The sequence below is a fragment of the Callithrix jacchus genome, chromosome 4, assembly GCF_049354715.1.
Source record: "Callithrix jacchus isolate 240 chromosome 4, calJac240_pri, whole genome shotgun sequence".
Lineage (NCBI taxonomy): Eukaryota > Metazoa > Chordata > Mammalia > Primates > Cebidae > Callithrix > Callithrix jacchus.
The window spans coordinates 12,902,292-12,927,550 of NC_133505.1; the positions used below are offsets into that span (position 1 = coordinate 12,902,292).

General features: G+C 40.0%; 1 protein-coding gene across 43 annotated transcripts in view; it reads left to right on the forward strand.

Annotated features, from left to right (window-relative positions):
* The window catches only part of KIF13A (kinesin family member 13A), a 222,455-nt gene that overhangs the window by 92,589 nt on the left and 104,607 nt on the right, over positions 1–25,259 (forward strand). For all 43 annotated transcript variants that reach the window (XR_013533669.1, XR_013533671.1, XR_013533670.1 and 40 more), the window contains exon 4: positions 14,375–14,435. Coding sequence is in view for 37 of the 43 variants with exons in the window: in XM_035294815.3 (XP_035150706.1) it covers positions 14,375–14,435 (61 nt within the window). In the remaining 6 variants the exon portion in view is untranslated. The remainder of the gene's footprint in view (positions 1–14,374; positions 14,436–25,259) is intronic.

Genomic DNA, 25,259 nt, shown 5'->3' on the forward strand with positions numbered 1-25,259 from the left:
CATGTATACAGAGGACCAGCTTTTCATATAGGTAGGTTCCAGGGGACGAACAGAGTAGGACTGGAGTCTGTGTGGATTTTGGTATATATGGGGGTCCCCACATATACCAAGGGATGATTGGTATGTACGCAATATAGTAGAAAATTAATTGTATTAAAGACCACAAGAAGCAAAATATTTGTGAAATTCGCAGGATGAAAGCTCTGTGAGGTGAGTTCTAGACCTGTACGTTCAATACCATAGCCATTTAGCCACAAATGGTTTATGAGCATATGCTATGTGGCCGGTGTTTCTTGAGATGTATTGTAAGTGCAAAATATAGCTAGATTTAGAAGGCTTGGTACAAGAAAGAAAAAGAATGAGATATTGTTTATATATTGGGTTAAATATATTGTTAAATTATTTCTCTTTACTTTTTTTTTTTTTTGAAACAGGGTCTCACTCTGTCACTCAGGCTGGAGTGCAGTGGTGCAATCTCAGCTCACCACAACCTCCACCTCCTGGGTTCAAGCAATTCTTTCACCTCAGCCTCCCAAGTAGCTGGGACTATAGGCATGTGCCACCATGCACAGCTAAATTTTTGTATTTTTCAGTAGAGACAGAGTTTCACAATATTGGCCAAGCTGTTCTCGAACTCCTGGCCTTAAGTAATCTGCCTGCTTTGGCCTCCCAAAGTGCTGGGATTACAGGCATGAGGGCTTCTTTTTACTTTTCAATGTCTCTACAAAAACATTTTAAATTATTTATGTGGCTAGCATTGTATTCCTATTGGATAGCTCTGTTTTAGATCAAACACATGGCTTAGTACTGAGCACCTTTCAGTATGCTTCCTAAGGCTTTTGCTTATTTCATTACCCAGTCAAATGCAGCAGACTTATCTTGATCTTTTACACTTTAGCTTTTATATCTGGGCCCAAGAGTGCTGCAGCTGCGTGAACTCAGTGACAGCATAACCTTTTAGCTATGCATTTTTCCTAGGAATTATTTTTACTTATCCATTCAGAATGTATTAATTTGGCAAACATTAAATGAAAACTTTCTGTGAAGAGTATTGTACGTGGAGTTTGTGGGGCTCGAGAGTGATTAAACTAGTAGTTCTTGTTTTCTAGAATTCATAACGGGATGAGGAAGATTAGATATACTATAATCTAAATAATGGAAAATAGATTATGGTAACATCAACGTTCACTCCTTCAGTACTTTGTGTCTTGTGTCTTCAGAGGAAGAAGGCTTCGTAGCTAAACATGGAGCTTCAGGAGGCCTGCAGGTATGGATAGGTTTTCAAAGGGCAGAAATTTAGGTTAAGAATCAAGATGTAGAAGCCGGACCCAATAGCTCACACCTGTAATCCCAGCACTTTGGGAGGCTGAGGTGGATGGATCACCTGAGGTCAGGAGTTCGAGAACAGCCTGGCCAACATGGTGAAACCCTGTCTCTACTAAAAATACAAAAAAGAGCTGGGCATGGTGGTGGGTGCCTGTAATCCCAGCTAGTCAGGAGGCTGAGGCAGGAGAATCGCTTGAACCTGGGAGATAGAGGTTGCAATGAGCCGAGATCCTGCGACCACACTTCAGCCTGGGCAACAAGCGCAAGACTCCATCTCAAAAAAAAAAAAAAAAAAAAAAAAAGATGTACGTAAAGTGTAATGAAAGACAAACAAAATAATTGATATATTAGAAATAAGTTGCACACCATGGTTAGAGTATAGAGTACATGAAAGGAAGATTACGTTTTAAAAAACTGGAAGAGTATGTAGTTTACAGAGGGTTGGGAGTCTGAACTTGGTAGGCTGTGAAGATCATTTAGGATCTTTGTATAGAAAAGCTACGTGATCAGAACTGTACTTGCAAGAAATTCATACGACTACAGGATAGAAGATAATTGATGAGTATCGATTGTAGGGTGGATAATAATCTAGGTTCATCTTAAAGGAACTGCTTTGCGTGTGAGTCTGCTTATGCTCCATGAAGCAGCAGTAGCAACCTTAAATGTTCAATGGCTAGAAACGACAGAAATACCTCTCTGATGTTACATGTCAGCTGAGGTTTCCTGTGGCCCTGTACCGTATGACTTCAAGATGAAAGGAACAACCACTACCTGGGACTCGCTAATACTGTGGCAGAGTAGAACAAAAGAAAGCGAACCGTGCAGGACCTTCTTAAAACTGTTGCCCAGATTGGCATATGTCACTTTGTTCACACTTAATTGGCCAAAGCAAGTCACACAGCCAAGCCTGATGTCAGTAGGGTCAGAAATTATATTCCTTCTTACTACAGGCGTTTCATGTGATGTGGCGATAGGCAGGGATGTGTAATTCTTTTACCAGGAGGGCTGGGAGTCATTTGGAACAGTAATACAATATACCACACTTTGTCATTATAGATCACATTTCTAAAAATTTCCCAAGGCTTTTTTTTTTCTCTTTTTAACAACGAAAACGTCCTCAGAAACATAGTGCTGTGATTGTGGTTATGATTATTATTGTTTTTGTTGTTTTAAGACAGAATTTCACCGTCGTTGCTTAGGCTGGAGTGCAATGGTGTGGTCTCAGCCATTGTGCAACCTCCACCTCCTGGGTTCAAGCAAAGTGCTGTGTTTTTCTATCTTGAAATTTCTACAGGTTCTACTCCTCTCCCCTTTCCTTCTGCCCAGCTTTGTTCAGAACCAGATGTTCTCACTGTAACTCTGCCTTTAGTCTATAGTGCCGCCAGCGGAGTACCAGGTCACATGGAATATGGCCCCCAAGAAGAAAAGATATGTATGTCCCTTGTTTCTTATTGCTGATCCATCTCCCTGTCCAGAACAGTGAAAGCCTTCTGGACCAGGGAGTCTCTTGGATTCCACTTGGCCTGAGTAAGCCCCAGAAGAGGGAACTCTTATCAGTCTTTTCCAGCATGACTTAACTGAGAGTGAATGTTTGCAACCCCTGGGCTGCCTCAGGTCCTTTAGCTTTGATGACCTGGGGCTGTGGAGTCAGCCTAGCGTTCTCCTCTCTGTGGCTGGATGCACCTGGCATGGTGCATTGAGGCAGAGGGGACTGGAGAGATAGGCTCATGAAATGAGGTCTTGGTCTGGAAGTTCTAAGCCAGACCCAGAGATTGTTCATGGTAGATGATGTTAGCATGACTTAGATTTAATCTATGTTTTATTTTTTTTATTTTTATTTTTTTTGTGAGTAACAATAGTCATTTATCAGAGATAGCAGATAGGATCTGAAAGCAGATGCTTAGACATTTGCAACCTATCTTTTGGATTGTTTTTATTGAACAAGAAATATTCTGTTGGAAAATATCTACAACACCTTTGAATGTGCTGTTGGAGAAGTTATTTGGGTGGCTGGGTTTTTTGAGAAATGATCGGGATGTAAAAGAACTGGAAATACCACAGATTCTGCATTTGTAACACTCCCACCGCCACCCCTCAGCAACCAGTGATGTGGATTTTGAAAATGAACGATAAAGGATTAAATACAAAATGAGTAGAGTATTTGAAAGAGTCAGAATTGAGTTAGTGCTTCATTGCTTATGCATCACTAGTTTATATGTGTACAGTGTTAAATGGAAGCTCTGTGCTGTTATAATATTGGTCTGGGTTTTGAGAGGATGATTTCCTGTTTTCAAATTTGTTCATTAAATGAATGAAAGCATGAATTAGTTCTTTGTAGAGATACCCTCTCCATGAATCCACAGAAATTTGAACTGCAATGTGGAGTAGTATTTTTCCATAGACAGTTGCTTCCTAGAACAGACCGTGAATTCCCTGAGATCAGGGACAGTGCCCTGTAGATGTGCAGCAAATGCTTTTGGCTTTGAATCTTTAAGAAGCTTTCACATCTTCACAGTCAATGTTGACTGTGTAATACAAGACATTATTTAGTATGTATATATGGGCGTATGTAAAGGAAATGATTGATTACATTGCCAAAAGACAACTGTTACTTGACAGATGTTTAAATGGGAAGGTAGACCTGTCAATAAAACTCACCAGTAATAAGGGTGATGACTCTAGCATTCCTTAGGAGATGTGTTCAGATACAGGCTGGAGTGCCTGCTGGCAGAGCTGCTTTTGGAAAAGCAGTAGTGAAGGCAGTTCTGTGATCGCACAGGCTCTCAGTACTGCATTTTCCTTTCAATTTCAGTCCAGTTTCTCTGAGGTGAATGAAGTTTAACTCTTCCCCCTTTTTATGAATCTTCACATCTTCGATATTAGGGAAAAGAGATGAAAAAGAGAAAAGTGTTGAAACTTGGCATTAAAAGAAAAATTTCAACATGAAATGAAATCTAGGACTTTATTTGGTGTGGCTTAGTGCTCATAACGTGGTGTGGTGAAATGTGAACAAATTTGAAGTGTCACTTTCATATTAATTATAAGCCTTTCAAATTGACAAAGTTGAAAAGCAACCACAAAACAGGACATTGACAAGCTAATGTTCCTAAAACTGGAGAATTGAGGCTTTTCAGAAAGATCTGGGGCTCAATTTTCAGAGCAGATAGTGGCAGAACAGGCTGTTAATGGCAGCTGGGTCTGCAGATGTGAACAGCGAATTAATTGTACAAAGAGAAGAAGAAGGCAGTATAGAGAGGACACACTCCTTCATACAAAGCAAAGCAAGTCCACATAGAGCAGACTTTTTTCCCCAAGGGAAGCCCTTTTGATTTTAGATTTGAGCGCTAGGAAGTAGTGTGTTTCGCATTGACATTTTTGACACAGAACCAAATAGTCTGTACCAACTCCCCCACACACAGCCTTTTCTGCCTTTTCACTTCTCTCTCTATTTAATTCAGCAAATATGAGTACCCAGCTACACTATCCTGTACCTAGAGGGAATAAAGGAATGAGTTAGCACGGTCCCTGGCTCAGAAAACCTCCCAGCTTGGTGAGAATATAAAGTATTTAGGTTGTTGCCTGGTACATAACAACACAGTGATAGCTGTGCTATTAATGGGAGAGAGAAGTCCATCAGTAGATAATGATAATGTTGGTAACAGTAGCTGCCACAGACTGAGTTACACTCTGTGCCAAGTGTTACCTGTATTCCGCTTATGTTCCCACAACCCTAATTTAATGTAAAATGTGCAATTGCTTAAGTAGATGAGTGTGTGTTAGAGAGGGAGAGCTGTTGGCTAAGACAGCACAGAGGAGAGAATTATAGGGAGGAAGTTGAGAAAACATTGGAGGAGGTGACATTTGAGCAGGTCTTGAGTAGTGTGCGTTGTAGTTCGCTGGGCAGGGAGGCAAGATGAGGAAAGGGAGAGAATTACGGGAAGGAGGAATTCCCTTATAGTTCTACATTCCCTTCTCTTTTTCTGTTATTATTATTATTATTATTAATTATTTCCTTTTAGCAGTGGGGTCTCACTAGGTTGGAGTGCAGAGGCTATTCACAGGTGTGATCATGGCTTATTGCAGCCTCGAACTTGTGGGCTGAAGTGATCCTTCCGCCTCAGCCTCCCAAGCAGCTGGGACTATAGGCGCATACCACTGCACCTGGCTTTCCCCTTCCTTTTTCTTTTCCCTAGACATCTCACTGTGTTCATTATACCCAAAAGATTGCTTGGTCACGGGTGGAATCTCTCAGAAAAGAGAAGTGGCTTATCATTGACTTAATATACAGATGAATAGGGGCTTTGCTTATATCTTTTTGGGAAAGGAGTGGGAATCCAGTAAAGACAAAAAATAGTACCCGTAGAGTGACATCAGTCTGTCACTGTGACAGTTGAAGTAAAAATGGAGGCTTTGGGAAAGTATCATTGGGTGCTGCTATCTTGGCTGTGCCACTGAAGGGTTTACCCTGACTGGTCTGTGCTATTTTAAGCAACCATCACATGTGACAACAAAGATTTGCATGATTGTTTAACTAAAAGGTAATTCATCAGGAGGTTGCATGATTTTTTTAGAATTATTTTTATTTTATTGTTTAGAGATAGTCTTGCTCTGTTACCCAGGCTGGAGTACAATGGCATGATCACAGCTCACTGCAGTCTTAAATTTCTGGGCTCAAGCAATTCTCTTGCTTCAGCCTCCTGAGTATCTGGGACTACAGGCACATGCCACTGCTCCTGGTGAATGTTATTTTCTATAGAGACTATGTTGCCTGGGCTGGTCTTGAACTCTTGGCTTCAAGTGATCCTTCAGCCTCAGCCTCCCAATGCACTGGGATTGTAGCATGAGCCACCATGCCTAGCAAAAGTTGCTTTAAAATGTAAATTCTCAGTATTTTTGTTTGGAAATAAAAAGGTTAGGGAAACCAAGGCTTTGTCCTTTAAGAATTAATATTGTAGCAGAACAAAGGGAATCCTATATAAATAGATGTACACATATATACACACACATACAGAATCTGATTAGACAGATATGGAAATTCAGAATAATGAGAAATAGTATCCTTAAAAGTTTTATAAGGAGGCCAGGTGTGGTGGCTCATACCTGTAATCACAGCACTTTGGGAGGCCTAGGTGGGTAGATCACTTGGGGTGTGAAGTTCAAGACCAGTCTGGCCAACATGATAAAACCCCATCTCTACTAAAAATAAAAAAATTAGCTAGGCGTGGTGGCGGGCACCTGTAGTCCCAGCTACTCAGGAGGCTGAGGCAAAGGAATCACTTGAACCTGGGAGGTGGAGGTTGCACTGAGCTGAGATCATGCCACTGCACTCCAGCCTGGGCAACAGAGCAAGTCTCCATCTAAAAAAAAAAAAAAAAAAAAAATTCTTAAGGGAGTGACATTTGAGATGACATTAAAAGGAAACAGAAATTGAAAGAGGGTAGGTTTTGGCTCACTTTGCAAAAATCAGATGTGTATGTCCAGAAATATTTCTTTACAAAAATTTAAATTATCTTGACATAATAAGTATTTGATTAATCACTTTGTGTCTGAGGAGAGTTTCTGCGAGGTATTAAAATGATTTTAGAAAAAAAGAATACTTGTTTTATGTTTTGCCTTTTTGACTAGATTGTAAGCAAGAGGACACAAACATGCCGGGTACATATCTGAGTTCCCTACAGCACCTAAAAGTGAAAAAGGTGACAAGTGGGCATTAGTTTATTGCTTTCTGAATTGACCATTTTGCAGTTGGAGAACATTAGAGAAAGCACACAACTTGAAAGGACAAATGAAAGGATACAGAGGTAATGCAGTTGAAAGCACCTGCACATCTGGTTTTTATGGATCAGAAAAACGATAACAGATTACGTATCTTAAAACATGGATGCCTTCTGGTTCTCCAGGGAACGTAGATCTCTTCTTTTTGTTGTTGGTTGGTCGGTTTGTTGAGACAGAGTCTCGCTCTGTTGCCCAGGCTGGAGTGCAGTGGCACAATCTCGGCTCACTACCACCTCTGTCTCCCAGGTTCAAGCGGTTTTCATGCCTCGGCCTCCCAAGTAGCTGGGATTAGAGGCACATGCCACCATAACCAGCTAATTTTTGAATTTTTAGTAGACACAAGGTTTCACCATGTTGGCCAGGCTGGTCTCAAACTCCTGACCTCAGGTAATCTGCCTGCCTCCCAAAGTGCTGGGAATACAGACGTGAGCCACTGTAATTTTTTTTAACTGTAAATTGAATTTTGCTGACATACCGTCAGAGATGACTTTTAGATAAGAGTGAAGTTTGTCTGTGCTGCATCCTATTCGTAAGTCCTGGAACTTCATTGCCTCAGAATATATATCATTCAACGCATTTGCCTTATTAAAAACAGCTTTAGTAACTTTATTAGATGTTCAGCGGTTTCACAAAAATGCAAAGCTAACATTTTTAAGAGGCTGATAAAGGTGGAGCAGATGTTCCGCAAGCTGCAGGTGATTAAATGCTGGTTTGAGTTTTCTGAGGGGCAAACTAAGAGGAAGGAGTGGGATTCTGAGAAGGTGGAGTCAAATTTTGTTGAAAACAGTGAAGGCAATAGCTTTCAGATTTTAAAAATCACTAGAAAACATCCATGCTTTTAGCTCTTTTTTTAGTTGAAAAGGTATAAATGCCTTTACCAAAAAATGTTCTCACAATGTTGATTGTTATCGATAAAATAAAAAATTTATACTTGGTTTGCATTTTATTGTTTTGCTCAGCCATATGAATTAAGAAGTCTGCTAGGCCAGGCACCGTGGCTCAGCACTTCGGGAGGCTGAGGTGGGAAAATTGCTCGGGGTCAGGAGTTGGTACTAACTTGGGCAACATTGCGAGATCCCATCTTTGCAACAACAGCAACAAAAAAAATTAGACAAATGTGGTGACGTGCCTGTAGTCAGAGCTCCTTGGGAGGCTGCTGGAGCCCAGGAGTTTAGGCGTTGGAGGTTACAGTAAGCTATGATTGCACTACTGCACTTTGGCCTGGACAACAGAGCAAGACCTTTTCTCTTTAAAAAATAAAATAAAAAGTTCTCTTTTATACTCCAGCTAAAATACTGGTGACCTGGTGACTTCATAACGAATAGAATAAATAAGCAGTTAGGAGTTCTAATGAAATGATTAGAAGTCTTAAATAAAATTTTTCTAGTATAATATGGTGGGTTTGAAAAAAATAAGACCTTTTCTCCATAGTCATTGGTTTCTGGCCAGGCATGGTGGTTCATAACTGTAATCCCAGCACTTCGGGAAACTGAGGCAGGAAGATTACTAGAGGCCAGGAATTCAAGAGCAGCTTGGGCTACATAGCAACCCCCTATCTGTATAAAAAGTGAAAATTAGCTGGGCATGTTAGCATGTACCTGTAGTCCTAGCTACTCTTGGGAGATGGAGGCCGCAGTGAGCTGTGACCATGCCACTGATTCCAGCCTAGGTGACAGAGCAAGACCCTCTCTCTAAAATAAACTTTTTGAAAAGTTAGAAAAAAACCAAAGTAGAGAAATTGGTTTTCTCCCTTTTGAAATGTCAATGTATTTCGTATTGAAAAATCAAAACTACTGTAAGACCTAAGAAAACCACGTCTCCTTTTGTAACAAACCTTGTGTTATTCAATTATAATTACATTTTGGCATGAAAGGAAGGGTAATCATTCATAAATAGTTTATGGAACTAACAAGAGATTGCAAGGAAAATGTCGAGGACATGACAAAGGAATTGTTTTAAACATCTTTAAAATTGCCTAGTAACAGTCATAACTTTTCTAGTGACAGTCAAACAAATAAATGTTCTAATTTCTGTGCAGACTACAAATTGTGCATGATATGACCTTGCTTGTTAATCCACCTGAACCATGGAATAATGATGCGGAAGGGGACCCTATTGCTCATCTAGTGACCGAACCTGTATTTGACCATTGAAGGATCCAAGTTCCCCCAAACCATGCATGCGAAAGTAATGAAACATCTAAAAATATATCCTGCAGCTTGAACCTCTGCTTATTCATGTTAGTTCCTACATCTACTCCATGTTCTTGTCTGCGTTCCAACTCCTTCCCCTGGTAATATGTTTGTTAATTTAAAAAATGTTACATACAGTGGCTACCCTGTATGAGATACTGAAACAGGCACTATGGGGTGCATGGAACACAGTCCCTGCTGCCATAGAGCTCATCATTTAGAGTTGCAAGTAAGACCCACACAGAAGAACCAAGGCATAAAATAGGATCATATGTGAATCAGTGTCATGGGAGCTCAAACTGCTGTAAAATTTCATAGGAGGGAAAGGGGATTGGGAGATCACTCCTAGCTGAGAAGAAAATATAACAAGAATTTTTCTATTCACTTGCTTTGACTTTTAGGGAAATCATTCAGATTTCTGGACTTCAGCTTTCTTCCTAGTAAATGTTTAGTAAAATAAAAACCTCTGCTCCATGACTGGTTTGAAGGATCACCATTCTAAAATGCCTGTGATCAAAGATTTTGGAATTCAAGACATAATGCAGTTCAAAGGGTGCTGCTATTTGGCAAGCAAAGAACAGTTGTACCTATCAGTACTGTCAGAACTCTTTTTTTCCTCTGCAGGGTTTTAATATTTGTCTGAATTCTAGGGGGTAAATGCTTAAAATGAAAATTGTCTCAGGTGCTCTTTTATTAGCAAAAACAACTTTAAATGATTCACTTTTTGATTGTTAGAAATTTTCACAGAATTTGGAATAATTCCTACTGACAGGTAGACCTTCAAAATTTGGGGTAGATTTCATTTTATTTCAAGTAGCATTACTGTGAATATAAATCTCTAGCTTTCTAACCTTATTTGAAGAATAGCAAACTGTTAAGTTTGAGGCTAGATGCAGTGGCTCATGCCTGTAATACCACACTTTGGGAAGCCAAGGCAGGAGCCCACCAGTTCAAGACCAGCTTGGGCCCACCAGTTCAAGACCAGCTTGGGCAACTCAACAAGACCCTGTCTCAATTAAGAAAAAAAAATTATTTAAATCAAAAGTTAGAGATAGGCATGAAAAATTAACATGTAGAAAATAAATGTTTATTCCACTACATATAGCAATAACTGAAGAAGTGAATAGATGATTATTCCATTATATATAACAATAACGGTGTTCAAAACACAATCCTTGAACACACAGGCGCCCTCTGCCCCAGTGCCTTTGCACCTGCTATTCCCTCTGGCTGTCATGCTTTCCCACCAGCTTTCATAGGACCTGCTCAAGTTCTCTCCAGCGTCTTCATGCTGTTACATTTTTGTGTCACTGATTACCTCCTGGTGCCATATGTGTTTATTGTTTGCTGCATATTGCTTCTCTCCCTTCACCCCACTGGGAGCCTCAGGAGGGACATGATTAATATAAATATTACGACAGATAATGCAAGTAATAGGACACTCATGAGTTCCAGGGGTCTTTGCATGTTTATTCACTGCTGTAATTCCAGTGCTTAGCACACAATAGGTACTCAATAAATATTTGTGAATGGACAAGTGAATTAATGAATTAGGTGACTACTACTAGGGCAGGTTTGTACGTCATGCTCAATAAATAATGACTGCAAATTATTTTTAGTGCAGAAACCAGAAGTTATTGAAAGGAGCACAGAATAAGGTTGAAAGGCAAAAGTTCTTGGTGGAGGGATTTTTTTTCTTAATATTGAGGATGATGCATGTAGCTGAAATTCACCATGCATCAGGCATGGCCACAGTGTCTGGAATATAAGAAGGAGAGCAGTAAAGATACTTCAAAAAGAAAAGAAAGAAAGAAAGAAAAATAAGCTCTATTGGCTGTTTAAAGTAAGGAGAGTTGACTTAGGTCAAAAGAAAAGGAAAATGTCCTGGGAATAAAAGTTAAGTATTGAGAGGCCGTTAAAGGGAGTTTGTGGAATCTCCTTTTCTGGAAATGTTTAAAAACAAGATAGCTCTTCATCTCTTAGAAGTGTTGAAGTTCAGTCCTGCCCAGAAGCAGAAAGATTAACTGGATTATGCCTGTGTGGTCGGTCCCTAGAGGCATTGGAAGAACCCTTGAATGCAGCAAATATTCCACATTCTGTTGGCTGAAACTATTGTTTCATAACTGTTCATTTGAAACTTGGTTATGATAAGACCAGAGTGAATGTTTGTTTAAGTCCAAGAAGGTAACTACTGAGTCACTCGGGCTGCATTTGCTAAGGGATATGCTGAGAAGTGGTAGTTCCCAGGCATGTTAATAGGTGTTACTCCAAAAAGGGTCTCCTCACCAAATGGGAAAATAAAATGTTAAACAATTAAATAGGTTTCTTGGCCAGGTGCTTTGGCTCACTCACGCCTGTAATCCTAGCGAGGCCAAGGTGGGTGGGTCACGAGGTCAGGAGATTGAGACTGTCCTGGCTAACATGGTGAAACCCCATCTCTACTAAAAATACACACACAAAAAAAAGTAGCCGAATGTGTTGACTTGCGCCTGTAGTCCCAGCTACTTGGGAGGCTGACACAGGAGAATCGCTTGAACCTGAAAGGTGGAGGTTGCAGTGAACCAAGATCGCATCACTGCACTCCAGCCTGGGCAAAAGAGTGAGACTTTGTCTCAGAAAAAAAAACAGTATTCTTTACCAGCACACTTTTCAGAGCCTTTAATATTGAGAATTGCATTGAAAAATCTCAAATAGGATAAAATGTACACCACTTCCAACATGATTTAATCTTTTTTCATGAACTGTGGCATGAAACTATGGTTCCTTAGAGCACACTTTGGGGAACATTGCTCTACGTATTTGATAGTAACAGCTGGAACACGAGTAGTGGTAATGGGTATGAAAAATACCAGTTAAGGCCAGGCACAGTGACTCACACCTGTAATCTCAGTATTATGGGAGGTTGAGGCAGGCAGATCATTTGTGGTTGAGAGTTTGAGACCAGCCTGGCCAACATGGTGAGACCCTGTCTCTACTAAAAATAAAAAAATTAGCTGGGCATAGTGGTGCATGCCTGTAGTCCCAGCTACCTGGGAGGTGGAGGCAAGAGAATCACTTGAACCCAGGAGGTGGAGGCTGCAGTGAGCCACTGAGATCACACCACTATACTCCAGCCTAGGCGACAGAGTGAGACTCCATCTCAATAAAACAAAAGAAAAAAGGAAAGAAAAACAGCAGTTAGTTGGGAGTTCTTACAGAGAAAGCACCAAGAAGCACCAGCCATTCCTGGTATATGGTAGGCATTCAATACCTATACAGGAAGTAAGAGTGAATTAATGATTCAGTACCAGTAGATGTTGGTGTGGATGCAGTGAACAGGGAACACTTCTACACTGCTGCTGGGAATGTAAACTAGTACAACCACTATGGAAAATAGTGTGGAGATTCCTTAAAGAACTAAAAGTAGAACTACCATTTGATCCAGCAGTCTCACTCCTGGGTATCTACCCAGAGGAAGAGAAGTCATTATACGAAAAAGATACTTGCTTACGCATGTTTATAGTGGCACAATTCACAATTGCAAAATCATGGAACCAACCCAAATGCCCATCAGTCAACAAGTGGATAAAGAAATGGTGGTGTATTTACATGATGGAATACTACTCAGCTATAATGAATTAATGGCATTTACAGTGACCTGTATGAGATTAAAGACTATTTTTGTAAGTGAAGTAACTCAGGAATGGAAAACCAAACATCATATGTTCTTACTGATATGTGGGAGTTAAGCTATGAGGATGGAAAGGCCCTAAGAATGACACAATGGACTTTGGGGATTTGGGGGAAAGTGGGAAGGGGACAAGAGATAAAATACTACAAATAGGGTACAATGTATACTGCTTGGGTGATGGGTGCACCAAAAATCTCACAAATCACCACTGAAGAACTAAGTCATGTAACCAAATACCACCTGTAGCCCAGTAACTGTGGAAAAAAATAAGCCATGAAATTAGCGAGGCATGGTGGTGAGCACCTGTAGTCCCAGCTACGCAGGAGGCTGAGGCAGGAGAATTACTTGAGCCCAGAAGGTGGAGGTTGCAGTAAACCAAGATCACACCACTGTACTCCAGCCTGGGCGATAAAGCAAGACTCCAACTCAAAAAATATATTTAAAAATTAAAAACATGGAGAGATACTTTTACATATAAAAGACATGCCAGATAATTACTAAACATATGAACTTGCTAGACATGTAAAATTGCTTCACATCTTTTCAAGGAAATGTATATTAAAAATACAGTAAGGTTTTCCCCCACCCCCGATTCCATGCTGAGACTGAAGGGGAAAGGAGCACAGGATGGGCATGTGGGGAGTTTTTAGCTTCAGCATGCTAGTAATGGTACCATGGAAAGCTAGGAGAAGGAACTGCTTTATGTGAAAGTTGAGTACTACTTGAGGAGCTGAGGGAGATCCAGCCAGAAGGCTCAGTGGATGCTGAAACCATGGATTTGGGAGAGGAGTCATTGTTTTTTGTTGCTGTTTTGTTTTTGTTTCTCATCAGATGTATTGTGGAAAAAAATATCTGGTTAAAATGTCTGATTATTTGAATTATAGATAAATAGTAATTTTTATATACAACTGACTCTAATACAGAAAGCTAACCATATATTTAGTCTAAAAGAAATTTCAGAGGGCCGAGTGCAATGGCTCAACACCTGTAATCCCAGCACACTCTGAGAGGCAGAATGGAGAGGATCACTTGAGGCCAGGAGTGTGAGACCAGCCTGAGCAATAGGACAAGAACTCCTCCTCTCTGCAACAAATTGTTTTTAAAAAATTGCTGGGTATGGTGGTGTGTACCTGCAGTCCTTGCTACCCAGGAGGCTGAGGAGGAGGATCCCTCAAGCCTAGGAGTTTGAGGCTGCAGTGAGCTGCAATAGTTCAACTGCATTCCAGCCTGGGTGACCAAACAAGAGGAAAAGAAAAAAAGAAATGTTATAATTAGCAAAAGCACCAACCCTATAGTGATTTTTTTCAGACAGTCGTGGCCATCCTTCTTATCTTCATCAGTGATTTTTTTTTCAGTCTGATTTAACTCCTAAGAAGTTAATTAATCTTTAATGTTTTGTTCTTTCATTCAGGTATTTGCCTTTGATTATTGCTTTTGGTCCATGGATGAATCTAACACTACAAAATATGCTGGTAAGTTTTCTCTCTCTACGCCTGATAGTTGGGCCTCTGGTCTCTTCTTCCATTGAGTCTATTTTCTTTAATTCCTCTGGAGTTTTGCTTTGCCTGTGCAATTCACACCTGTTCTTTCCAATTCTACCACATGGGTTTTAAAGTCAATACGATTTGCTTTCAGAATCTGGGTCTGCCACTTACTTGCAAAATCTTTGGATAGATTTTTATTAATCTTCAAGTTATTCACCTGGAATGGGGGGTATTGGTGTCTTCAAAGATGTTCTAAGGCTTTGAGATAATGGGAGAACCGCCTCAAGCCATAAATGGTAGCTGTTGTGAGGATCACATGAAGAAAGGTTCCATTTGCCACACCTTTCCCTATCACTGATTTCCAGGGCATCCCCTGCTCTGTTTATATAAGCAGAGCACAGGTGCTGTGGTTTCCAGAACCCACTCAGGTCCTGAGTGTCCTCAGCTATCAGTGGTCCTATGAATGAATACTGCGTGCCCCTGAGGGAAGTGCTGCCTCTCAGCCCCACGTTTTGCTAAGGCTCTCTCCTTGTGACATTTTATCCTCATTCCTTCCAACACAAATGACTACTGTTTTATTATTTATGACCATAGGCTTTCCTAGGAGTCAGTCATAATTGCTTTAGTTCAAGAGGGAAGCATTTGGTTTGGTGGAGGAAGTTTTTGGTTCTTTTGCTTCTGATTATGCCCCCTTTTTCTTAGATATTTCGTCTTTTTTAAAATTTATTTTTCGGCTGGGCATGGTGACTCACATCTGTAATCCCACCACTTTGGGAGGCCAATGTGGGCGGATGGATCACTTGAGATCAGGAGTTCAAGACCAGCCAGGATAACATGGCAAAACCCCATCTCTAAATATACAGAATTTAGCCAGGTGTGGTGATGGGTGCCTGTAATCCCAGCTACTTGGGAGGCTGAAGCAGGAGAATGGCTTGCACCCAGAAGGCAGAGGTTGCAGTGAGCCGAGGTCCCACCACTATGCTTCAACCTAAGTGACAGAGTGAGACTCCATCTCAAAAAAAAAAAAAAAAATTTCTAACTGTCAAAAAGTTGCATATATTTATCATATATAATGTGATGTTTTGAAATATGTATATATTGTGGAATGGCTAAATTGAGCTAATTAACACATGCCTTACCTCATGAACTTATCCTTTTTTGTGGTGAGGACACTTAAAATCTATTCCATAAGCAATATTTAGGAATACAATGTGTTGTTATTAACTGTAGTCACCGTGATCTCTTGAACTAAATACTTCATTTTAATGAGTGTGTTCTTTTTTTTCTACAAAAATGAAGGGAGGATATTGGTCTTAAAAGATTTGGAGGTAAAAGCACATGACTGGTTTAAAGAGCATTAATTTTTTATTGATAGCCTTTTCCTTGCCATATAAAACAAACTTGTTGAGAAATTATTTGATAACATAATTTTTTCAAGAGTTAACAATCTTGAGCTAGGAAAATTCCTTTAGTTGCTCACACTGGGTAAATCAGCCTTTCCAGATATTATTCCTGCAACTTACAGCAATATAATTTATTAAAGTGAATTAGTTCATAATGTTGGTTGTAACTGATTTGTCTTTTTATCAACCCTCTGGGATTGTATGTAATAAGTTTTGCAAAGTCTGGAACAGTCTCGACTGTTAGCATTCTGTGTATTTTTGTGCCAGGTGTGTACTTTTAGATTTAAATCAACAGCAAAAGGAAAACATGCAGAGACAGATGGGAATACATGCTATGGTTATACAAAGCCCAGTTATTAACTGTGTTCAATTTATGTTATTCAAGACGCAGCCATATATATGGTCCTGGACTGGAGCTCTTCTCATATACTTCTCAGCTACTTTCTGGGACTCCTCGTCACGTGCTAGAAAAAAATCTATACTCCTTGGGCCACATTTGAGGTCCTTTATAATATAGCCTCCATCTACTCTCTCCACCGTCTGTTCCGGGACCCCTCTCACCACTTATTCAGTGCCTCGGCCCAGTGTCTATTGTTGGTTCCTCTCATATTACTCAGGAAGCCAGAAGGTCTCACAATAATTTTTTAAGTATTCATGAACCCCCTTCTGTGTGTGCGCAGCCCAGGAAGCCCTTGAGAAATCCAAAAATAAGTTAGAAAGCAAAAGAAATGTATATCAAATAACATTTTGCGATAATGTTTAAACTCTAAATTTTATAGCTTTTTAAGTGTTATATAAAATCCAAGGAAAGAGAAAATCTGGAAAGGTACCAAATTTTCAAGAGAGAGAGAGAAAAGGCACCAGATTTTAAAGAGATAAAATCTGGAAAGGCACCATTGTCTGGGAAGGTACCATAGAGGAGATAAGTATTTGAGACAACACATATATTAAATAGCCTGATTCAACCATTCCACAAGGGATACAAATATCAGAACATCATGTTGTATACTATAAATACATATAATTATTACTTGTCATTAAAAAAAAGAGTTAAGCATAGAGTTTAGTCAAAGGGAAGCAGATAGGCCAGGCACGGTGGCTCATGCCGGCCTGTAATCCCAGCACTTTGGGAGGCCAAGGTGGGCAGATCACAAGGTCAAGAGATTGAGACCATCTTGGCCAACATGGTGAAACCCCGTCTCTACTAAATATACAAAAAAATTAGCTGGGCATGGTGGCGTGCACCTGTGGTCCCAGAAACTCAGGAGGCTGAGGCAGGAGAATCGCTTGAACCCAGGAGGCAGAGGTTGCAGTGAGCTGAAATTGCACCATTGCACTCCAGCCTGGGTAACGAGCGAAACGCCGTCTCAAAAAAATAATAAAAATAAAGGGAAGCCTAGAAGGTATCCAGGCAAGAGGAGGCAACCAGTATCAAGGAGAACACATGGACTTTGATGTGAGACTAGGTTTGAATCTCAGGAATTCTGCTTTGGTTCTCTTGGACAATTCGTTTAATTTCTCTGAGCTACAATTTGTTTTCTATGGAAAAAAGTAGAAATGGTAACACCTATGCTGTGTGATTGCTGTAATGGTTAAATAGGTCACCTTATGTGCTGATTAATGGAAGGTTCCTACAGATGATATTTTCATTTGACGTTTCCATAAAGGAAGATGCAGAGCCATGGTGGTAACACTGGTCTGAGCAGAAGGTGTATTGTGGAAAAAAACAACTAAAAAAAAAAACAAAGCTGCAAAGTTAAGATTAAAAAAGAAAGAAAGAAAAATAAGAAGGTGCATCTTGTGGGGGATGCAACGGGAGACCTACCTGCACATGTTGAATGAGGCCGGATAATAGGAAATTCTGAGAACTTTATACTGCTACGGTGAAAAATAGGGGCTATTGGAGTGATGTGGTTAAAATAATGCTTAAGGAAGATTGTTTTTCTCTTTCTTGTACATATCTTCTGGAATCACATCCTCCATTATTGTCCACACAGAACACTCTAGCCTTCTGCTGCCGCTCTACCACTCATGTGCCTGGATATACAACAACCTTTTTTTTTTTTCAAACCAGAAATAACTTCATTATGAACAGATGATAAAAGTTAGTTATGAAACTCAAGGTTTCTGTAGCTCTTCATTACAGATAGTTCAGATATATGTTTAAAGATAAAAGTGATTTGTAAACATACTGATAGCCTAACATTTACTAAATTTACTGATAGCCTAACGTTCACTAAATTTACTGATAGCCTAACATTCACTAAATTTACTGATAGCCTAACATTCACTAAATTTACTGATAGCCTAACATTTACTAAATTTACTGATAGCCTAACATTTACTAAATTTTAGGTTGCATGATCACACTGAGTACCATACCCCACTTAACCCCGGAGCACTGTCTGCTTGCAAAATTTGGGAGGATATTTTCTTATTCTGCAAATATTCCCATTATCGTACAAATACTATGACACTCCTCCTCCTTAGCAAAAGGTAAATTCTTACTTTTCTCTCAAGTTTACATCTGTTGTAAATAATCTGCATGGTAAATGCATTACGCCTAGATTAGTTCATGGTTTCCATGCTAATTCATTTCCTCTTCATTAAAAAAGGATAATTTCTTCTTAATTGTGAATAAAAGCATTAAGATAGAAGCATTCATTGGTGGGAAATAGGGGAAGTGGAGAAGGGGAAGTGCATATTTCCTGAAGCCGACCTATTTGTCAAGCTCGATGAATAATGGCATTGATACTGAATCAGGACTCTCAAAGCAGCTCTCAAAACTGGGGGATAACAGGGGGAGAGAAAGAGAAAGATAAGTGCATGGATTGAGAAAGCAAAGAGAAGCAGGAACTCTTAAGTTTTGTGCAGGGTGTCAAAATGTTAAATTTTCAATCATGTCTTGCTCTTTATTAAAAGCTATAGGAAGAGCCTCCATGCTTCCGCTTTCTGATTTAGAAACACGTAATTCTCTAGTAGGTATAATGACATTGCAGTGGGTTGGTTGGAGCAGTTGAAGAATATGGACTCCTAAGTCAGACTGGGTTCAAATCCTGGCTCTAACACTTTCTATCTGTGTAAGGCCACGTGAGATACTGAATCTCACGATTCTTCTGTTTCCACATGTGGTAAATAAGGATACTAATAGTTCTGGTCTCATAGGGTTGACTTGGGGACTAAATGATACGTTCATGTAAAGTGCTTAATCCAGTAAGTACCTGGCTGCTTAGGGAGTAGGAAGCACTCCCTTGATATTTATCGTCATCTTTATTTTTTGTCTCACTGTGGCAGGAGTCAGGGTGGTAGCATCAGTACTTTGGAAAGAAAATGCAGTGTACTGAGATTTATGACGAATGGTTTTGCCACAAACTGCTAGACCTCGGGCAAGCTAATTTCTGTGGGTCTCTGTTCTTCATCTGTGAAAGGAGGAGATAACGGCCTGGAATTATCTCAGATCCCTTCCAGCTCTCTGATAAAACATGAATCAGCCATTTTCTGTTGGCCACACAGCTGTTCCAGTGGACTTTTCAGAGGCAAATTAAAGGCTTATTTGTTAAGCCATTCTCATTGCATTGAATCATGCTTTGACGTATTTTACATGTTATTTATTTATTTATTTATTGAGAGGGAGTCTGTCACCCAGGCTGGAGTGCAGTGGCGCAATCTCGGCTCACTGCAACCTCTACCTCCTGGGTTCAAGCATTTCTCCTGCCTCAGCCTCCTGAGTAGCTGGGATTACAGGCATGTGCCACCATACCTGGCTAATTTTTATATTTTTAGTCAAGGCAGGGTTTCACCATGTTGGCCAGGCTGGTCTTGAACTCCTGACCTCAAGTGATCTGCCTGCCAAGTGATCAGCCTCCTGGAGTGCTGAGATTACAGGCATGAGCCACTGCACCTGGCCACGAATTATTTTACATTTCGAATATATTATCTCTTCCTCTTATTAGCTTTTGGTTAGGTAGTTGTAATAATGTTTGTCTGGCAGATAATTCTGAGTTTGAAGCAAAAACCCTGTGTAAGCGCTAATGAGAAAAAACAGGAATAACCTGCAGAATTAGGTACCTGGAGCATGGCATTTCTACCTAAACCCATATGTTCTCCCGAACTTCATATATACATGTGGATATATGCAGATCCACATTAAAGTTTGTAAGTTTCGTATATTAGAGTTAATACTGATAAACTTGAGAGCGGTCTTTGTAAATGTTTAAATCACTGCTGATTGCAATTAAAGCATTCTTGACAATGAATCAATACAATTTTTATAATTTCTAAAATGTGCCACGTTAGTAGATAACAGTGACTTTCAGTAACTTTGGTTTTTATTTTCTCCCCAGTTTTAAAGAAATCTTTGTACCAAAAATAAAAAACAGTCTGGTAGTGGCATATCTAGGGTCAGTGTGGATGTGAACATTCCCTGGCCTGAGAGATTCTAAATTGTTGACTCAGAAATTATGTAACAGTTCTTGCCATATGGCATGTTGCTCAAATGTGCTGAAGCCCTGTGTTTTTGAGCATCGTTAATGCCCCGCAACTCAGGAGAAAGGTTGTGCATCTGCCCCTTATTCTGCTAGCATTGCTTTATACTCTGAGGGGACAATCTGTGGACTAATGCTGTGGGAAGAGCAGCCATATTTGATTCTGTTACCATGATGGGGGATTTTATGTCCTCAGAGGTAGAAATGATTTCTGCTTAATATTGCTTAACCAAAGCAGAATTGCAATGAGACAAAACATTTGTGTAGCAAAACTTACATTTTAAAAGCCAACAGTAGCCAAAATAGAACCAATTTCTTAGCAAAGTTCTACAATATTAATTTGTTCTGGCATATTATATTGGTTCATTATTTTACTATTCAGGTGGTCTGTTTGAATGAAGTTTTTTTTCTCGTGGTTAAAAGCACAGGCTCTGGAGTCACACTTCTTGGGCTCAAATTTTGCCTCTGCCACTTCCCAACTGTGTGGCTGTACGCAATAACAGCACCTCCTTATGATAAATCTTGTGAGGTTGAAATGAGAATATGTATATGAAGCACTCAGCAAGTGCCCTGCACAGAGGAAACACTCAATAATTGTTAGCTATTGGGTTTTTAAACCATAACAGTTTTCCCTATATTAGTGAGCAGCACTAGTAGTTGGCTATTTCAACAGTTTGTTAAAGTAAGAATTCATTATAAATGATGCATGCCATTTTAAAAGACATTTATGAAAAAATCTAAATGCCAAATCCTCCTAGATTTTTCGTTTTCATTTATGGTCTTTCATAAATTATCTCACTCATACTTGATTTGTCGTTTCTTTTAATGACTCACCTTTATTAAGTTGTTGCCAAGCATTCTACTTAGAGTTTTCTTAGAATCAGCAACCCTCTTTTTTGCATTTGCTAGTTAAATTATGTAATTACAGAGAAGTACAACTGACATAGAACCGTTTAGGAGCAAATACAACTGACGCTTTGTATAAGCATAACTCAGCTGGTGGGAGTCCAGAGAGAAGCCTCCCAGCTGGGGTGATTTAGCATTCAGGGGGCATTTCAGATGATAGAGAGAATGTTGTTTAATCCAGAGAATTGGACAAGAACATCAGTTAAGAAAAATTTTTCTTGTAAAGGATGTTAAAAGATAAATGAGCTTTGCTAATCTTGGTAAATTTTTTTAAGTGTGTATATATGTGTAAATATATGTATATATATGCTTTTCTTTCATTCTCCCCTTTATTCCCCTATTTTTTGTCCCATCAGATCCCACTTTCTTCAATACTTCCTTTTCTTTGTCCACGTTTATTTCTTAGGGTATTTGTTGGCACCCAGCAACATCCTTTAAGTTAATTGTGTTTAGAGGGGTGGATAACAATAGCAATAGACAGTACAACTCTGAGCATTAAGTTTCAAGCACTGTGCCAATCTCTTTACATGCACTAGGTGATAAAATTGTCAAAGCACCCAATCAGGTGGAAACTATTATTGTCCCCATTTTACAGATAAGAAAACAGGTTCAGAGAGGCCCTGCTCCCTGTGAGCACTGAAAGCATTGGTAAATGTGGATGTTAGTTAATAATACACATGCTGTGAAAATTTTACAGATTCTACTCCAGCCTGTGATGCTTCTCTCCTCTCTCATCCTGAGAGAGGCTGTGTTAAGGAAGTCATATTGAAGTGCTCTGGCTTGGAACCTAGCCAGGAATACTACTAAGGGCACCCTCACTCCTGTCAGAAGTTCTCTAGGATCTATATGTTTGGTTTGGGCTTTGCTTTAACCTCCCCTCGAGTGCTATAAATATTGTGCACCCCACAATCCAGAAGAGATGTTGAGTTGGGTCTGCTTCTTTATCAGAGAGAGAGGGTATAAAACACCATCAAAGCAGACAGAAATGAAGGTTTACTTTGTCAGCAGTTGTTTTATGGGAAACACCCTCCTGCATGACTCCAACACGTATTCTCTGTAAGACATTCTTCACAGGTGAGTTGTTTAAATTCTTTTTTCATCCTCGGGACCAGTGCTGAAGGCAGTGGTTGCATGACCCCCTCCTTGGTGAATCAGCCACTTTATCCAGAAACGAAAAAAGACCATGCTCATGGCCAGCCCCAGTGCTGTTGCTGTGGTGGAAACATCCGTCTGGGTGAGTCACCCAAGCCATGCTGCAAGCCAGACTTCCAAGGACTGTAACACTGATAGCTCTTGGATGCTACAGTGGAAAATGTGTCCGTGGTCTACCTTTACCCTCATGGCCTGGTTTCTTGGGATCCTCTTACCAGGCTTCTCAATGGCAAATTTTTGTGTAGTTGATTAAAACTTAAATCTAGTAATACCAAGTCAAACCTTACAGCTTCAGTTTCTTTATCTGATCTCTGTAGTTTTTGGTCATTTAACTTAAACCAGGTTTGAAATCAGTATGTATGAGAGTTTTTGAAAGCTGTACTTCCATACACCAAAGATTTTTGAGAAAGGGATATATTTAAACTTCATCCAAGCTAGGCATTCTTCACCCCTTCAGGTATGTGAGAAGAACCTGTCTGGTCTTGCACTGTCCAGGTGCTCTGATTTGGAGCTGGGCCACCTGCCAAGTCCAGACTCATCAGAATCGCTGTGCCTGTTTAGAAGTGGAAAAACACCCTCACAAATGAGTAGGCCCAGGAATTCCAAGTCCTAAATAGTGAGCACAGTCTTTATTAAAAAATAAAAAGAGAGAAAACTCTCTCTACTCTGATTCCAAAGAGAAGATAGGGAAAAAAAGGAAAACTGAGGGCTCAATTTAAACTGATAAAATTATTGATTGTGTTCAAATCTTTGATGCTCTTCTATTTTAGTTACTTTAGAAAAACAGGTAATACTCTGTGCATATGCCAGGTCTCATCTGTGCTTCACCATGCTTAGTGTTTTATTCAGCCGTGGGCCATAGGTGTCTGCCTTGTTTTAAACAAGACAGGGCTTATATCCTCCCATTTCATTCTCTCACTCTTTAGGACAGGGCCCACTGTGACTTTTTTATCCTGTGCCACTTCAGTCATCAGATGTTGGGCATATGAATGATAGCTGCATTTTTCCTTCCATCCCTGGTTTCTTTTATGCTTTGCTATCAGGGTCTTGCCATAGAAAGAGATTTGCCTTGGTCATCCGTCTTCCGATACACAGGTAGCTTTGAGCCTATTGCTGCTGTTCCAAGTACAGACAGATTATGCACAGGTGTGGATACCCAAGGGGTGTTAGCTTTTCAAAGATCTGTATCAGGCTGGGTACAATGACTGTAATTCCAGCACTTTGCGAGGGCAAGGTAGGAGGATGACTTGAGGCTAGGAGTTCAAGACCAGCCCAGACAACATAGCAAGATCTCATCTCTACTAAAAAATAAAAATTAAAAATTAGCCAAATACGGTGGCCTATGCCTGTAGTCCTAGCTACTCAGGAGACTGAAACAGGAGGATTCCTTGAATCTTGAAGAGTTAGAGGCTGTAGTGAGCTATGACCACACCACTACACTCTAGCCTGGTGAAAGAGCAAGACCCTATCTCTTTCAAAAAAGGAAAAGATTCATGTGTGTGACTTAGAGTTGGGTGACTCAGATCTGTGACTATGCTTGCAGAAATTCCATACAGGAGCTTTCTTTGCTGTTCTGACATTGTGTTATGGGTTGCTTTGGGCATGCCTGTGTTTTAAGACTTGTTTGCATGATTATAGAAGGTCTAATCATAAACCCCAGAGGAAATTGGCATTGTGGTCATGGTTATTAACAAGTGAGGTCAGGCTTGCCTGTGGATTTGCCACACCAGGCATGCGGAGCTAACATCTGCAGCGTGGCCACCGCCTTTTTGGCATCAGTCCTGCTGAAAAGTCACAGGCCTCTTAGATTTGACAATGTTGTGGCTTTGCTTGGTTTGTCTGGAGTAGAAGTAAATACTTATAGATCCTCCTGCTTCCCATGGGACTTAAGAACTTTCCCTTACGGGCTGGTGTGCTTTCCCCTAGACAAATAGCACTTCATTCTATTTGAGTGTAAACTACAGTCGGGCAATGTTTAGGGTGGAGATATTGCATCTTTTGTGGGCTCCACCCATGCACTGCTTGAATTCCCTGATTCCCACCACTCAGCATAAACAGCTCCTTTTTTCTTGAACTGAGATTCACAAAGCAGTTGACAAGTCATTTTTTCCTTTGCTGAGAAAAGGGACGGTTGTGTTTAAAAAATAGAAGTGAGCAAAACAAAAAGTCAAACAAAAAACCTTCAGTCTTTTGGATAAACCAGGGTCTCTTTAAGAGACTGTATGAGAGCTCTTGATATTTCATATTTTCTATTCCAGAGTGAAGCGTAGCTGTCATCTGGGTTTCATGGAGAGCTGATTGCTGGAGAGGACAGAGACTGTATCAAGAGTCATAGTGCCTTTAAGGCTTTGGGGGGCTTTTTTGTAGTTGTTTTTACTGTACCAGTGGTGCCCTGAAGGTCACCAAACCAAAGAATTGGTTCAGTATAACTCCAGCCAAGGGTTCAAACAGCTGAAAAGGCACCAGAAGGGCAGAATAATGGGTACTCTAGAACCTGTCCCACTCACACATTTGCTGATACCATTTACTATATTGGAATTTCTTTTTTTCTTTTTCCTGTACCCTTCTAACTCAATGTTACCAAAAAAAAAAGCAATTATTTTTCCTATACTAGACAATATTGGTTAGCATACCCTGGCCCAAATAATGATACTGTTTCTTCTTCTCATCATGTCCACATACACATGAGCACACACCCACCCTTTCTGTCCCCCACCCCCTTACATATAAGAGTCACCACCATTATATTTGGTCAGTGATATTTTTAAAATGGGACCTCTGTGGGAGCTAGAAAAATAGCAATCAGTGGTTCCTTTCAGAAATCTTTCTAAGAACAAGTATCTTTTCTTTTTGATGTTTTGTTTTAA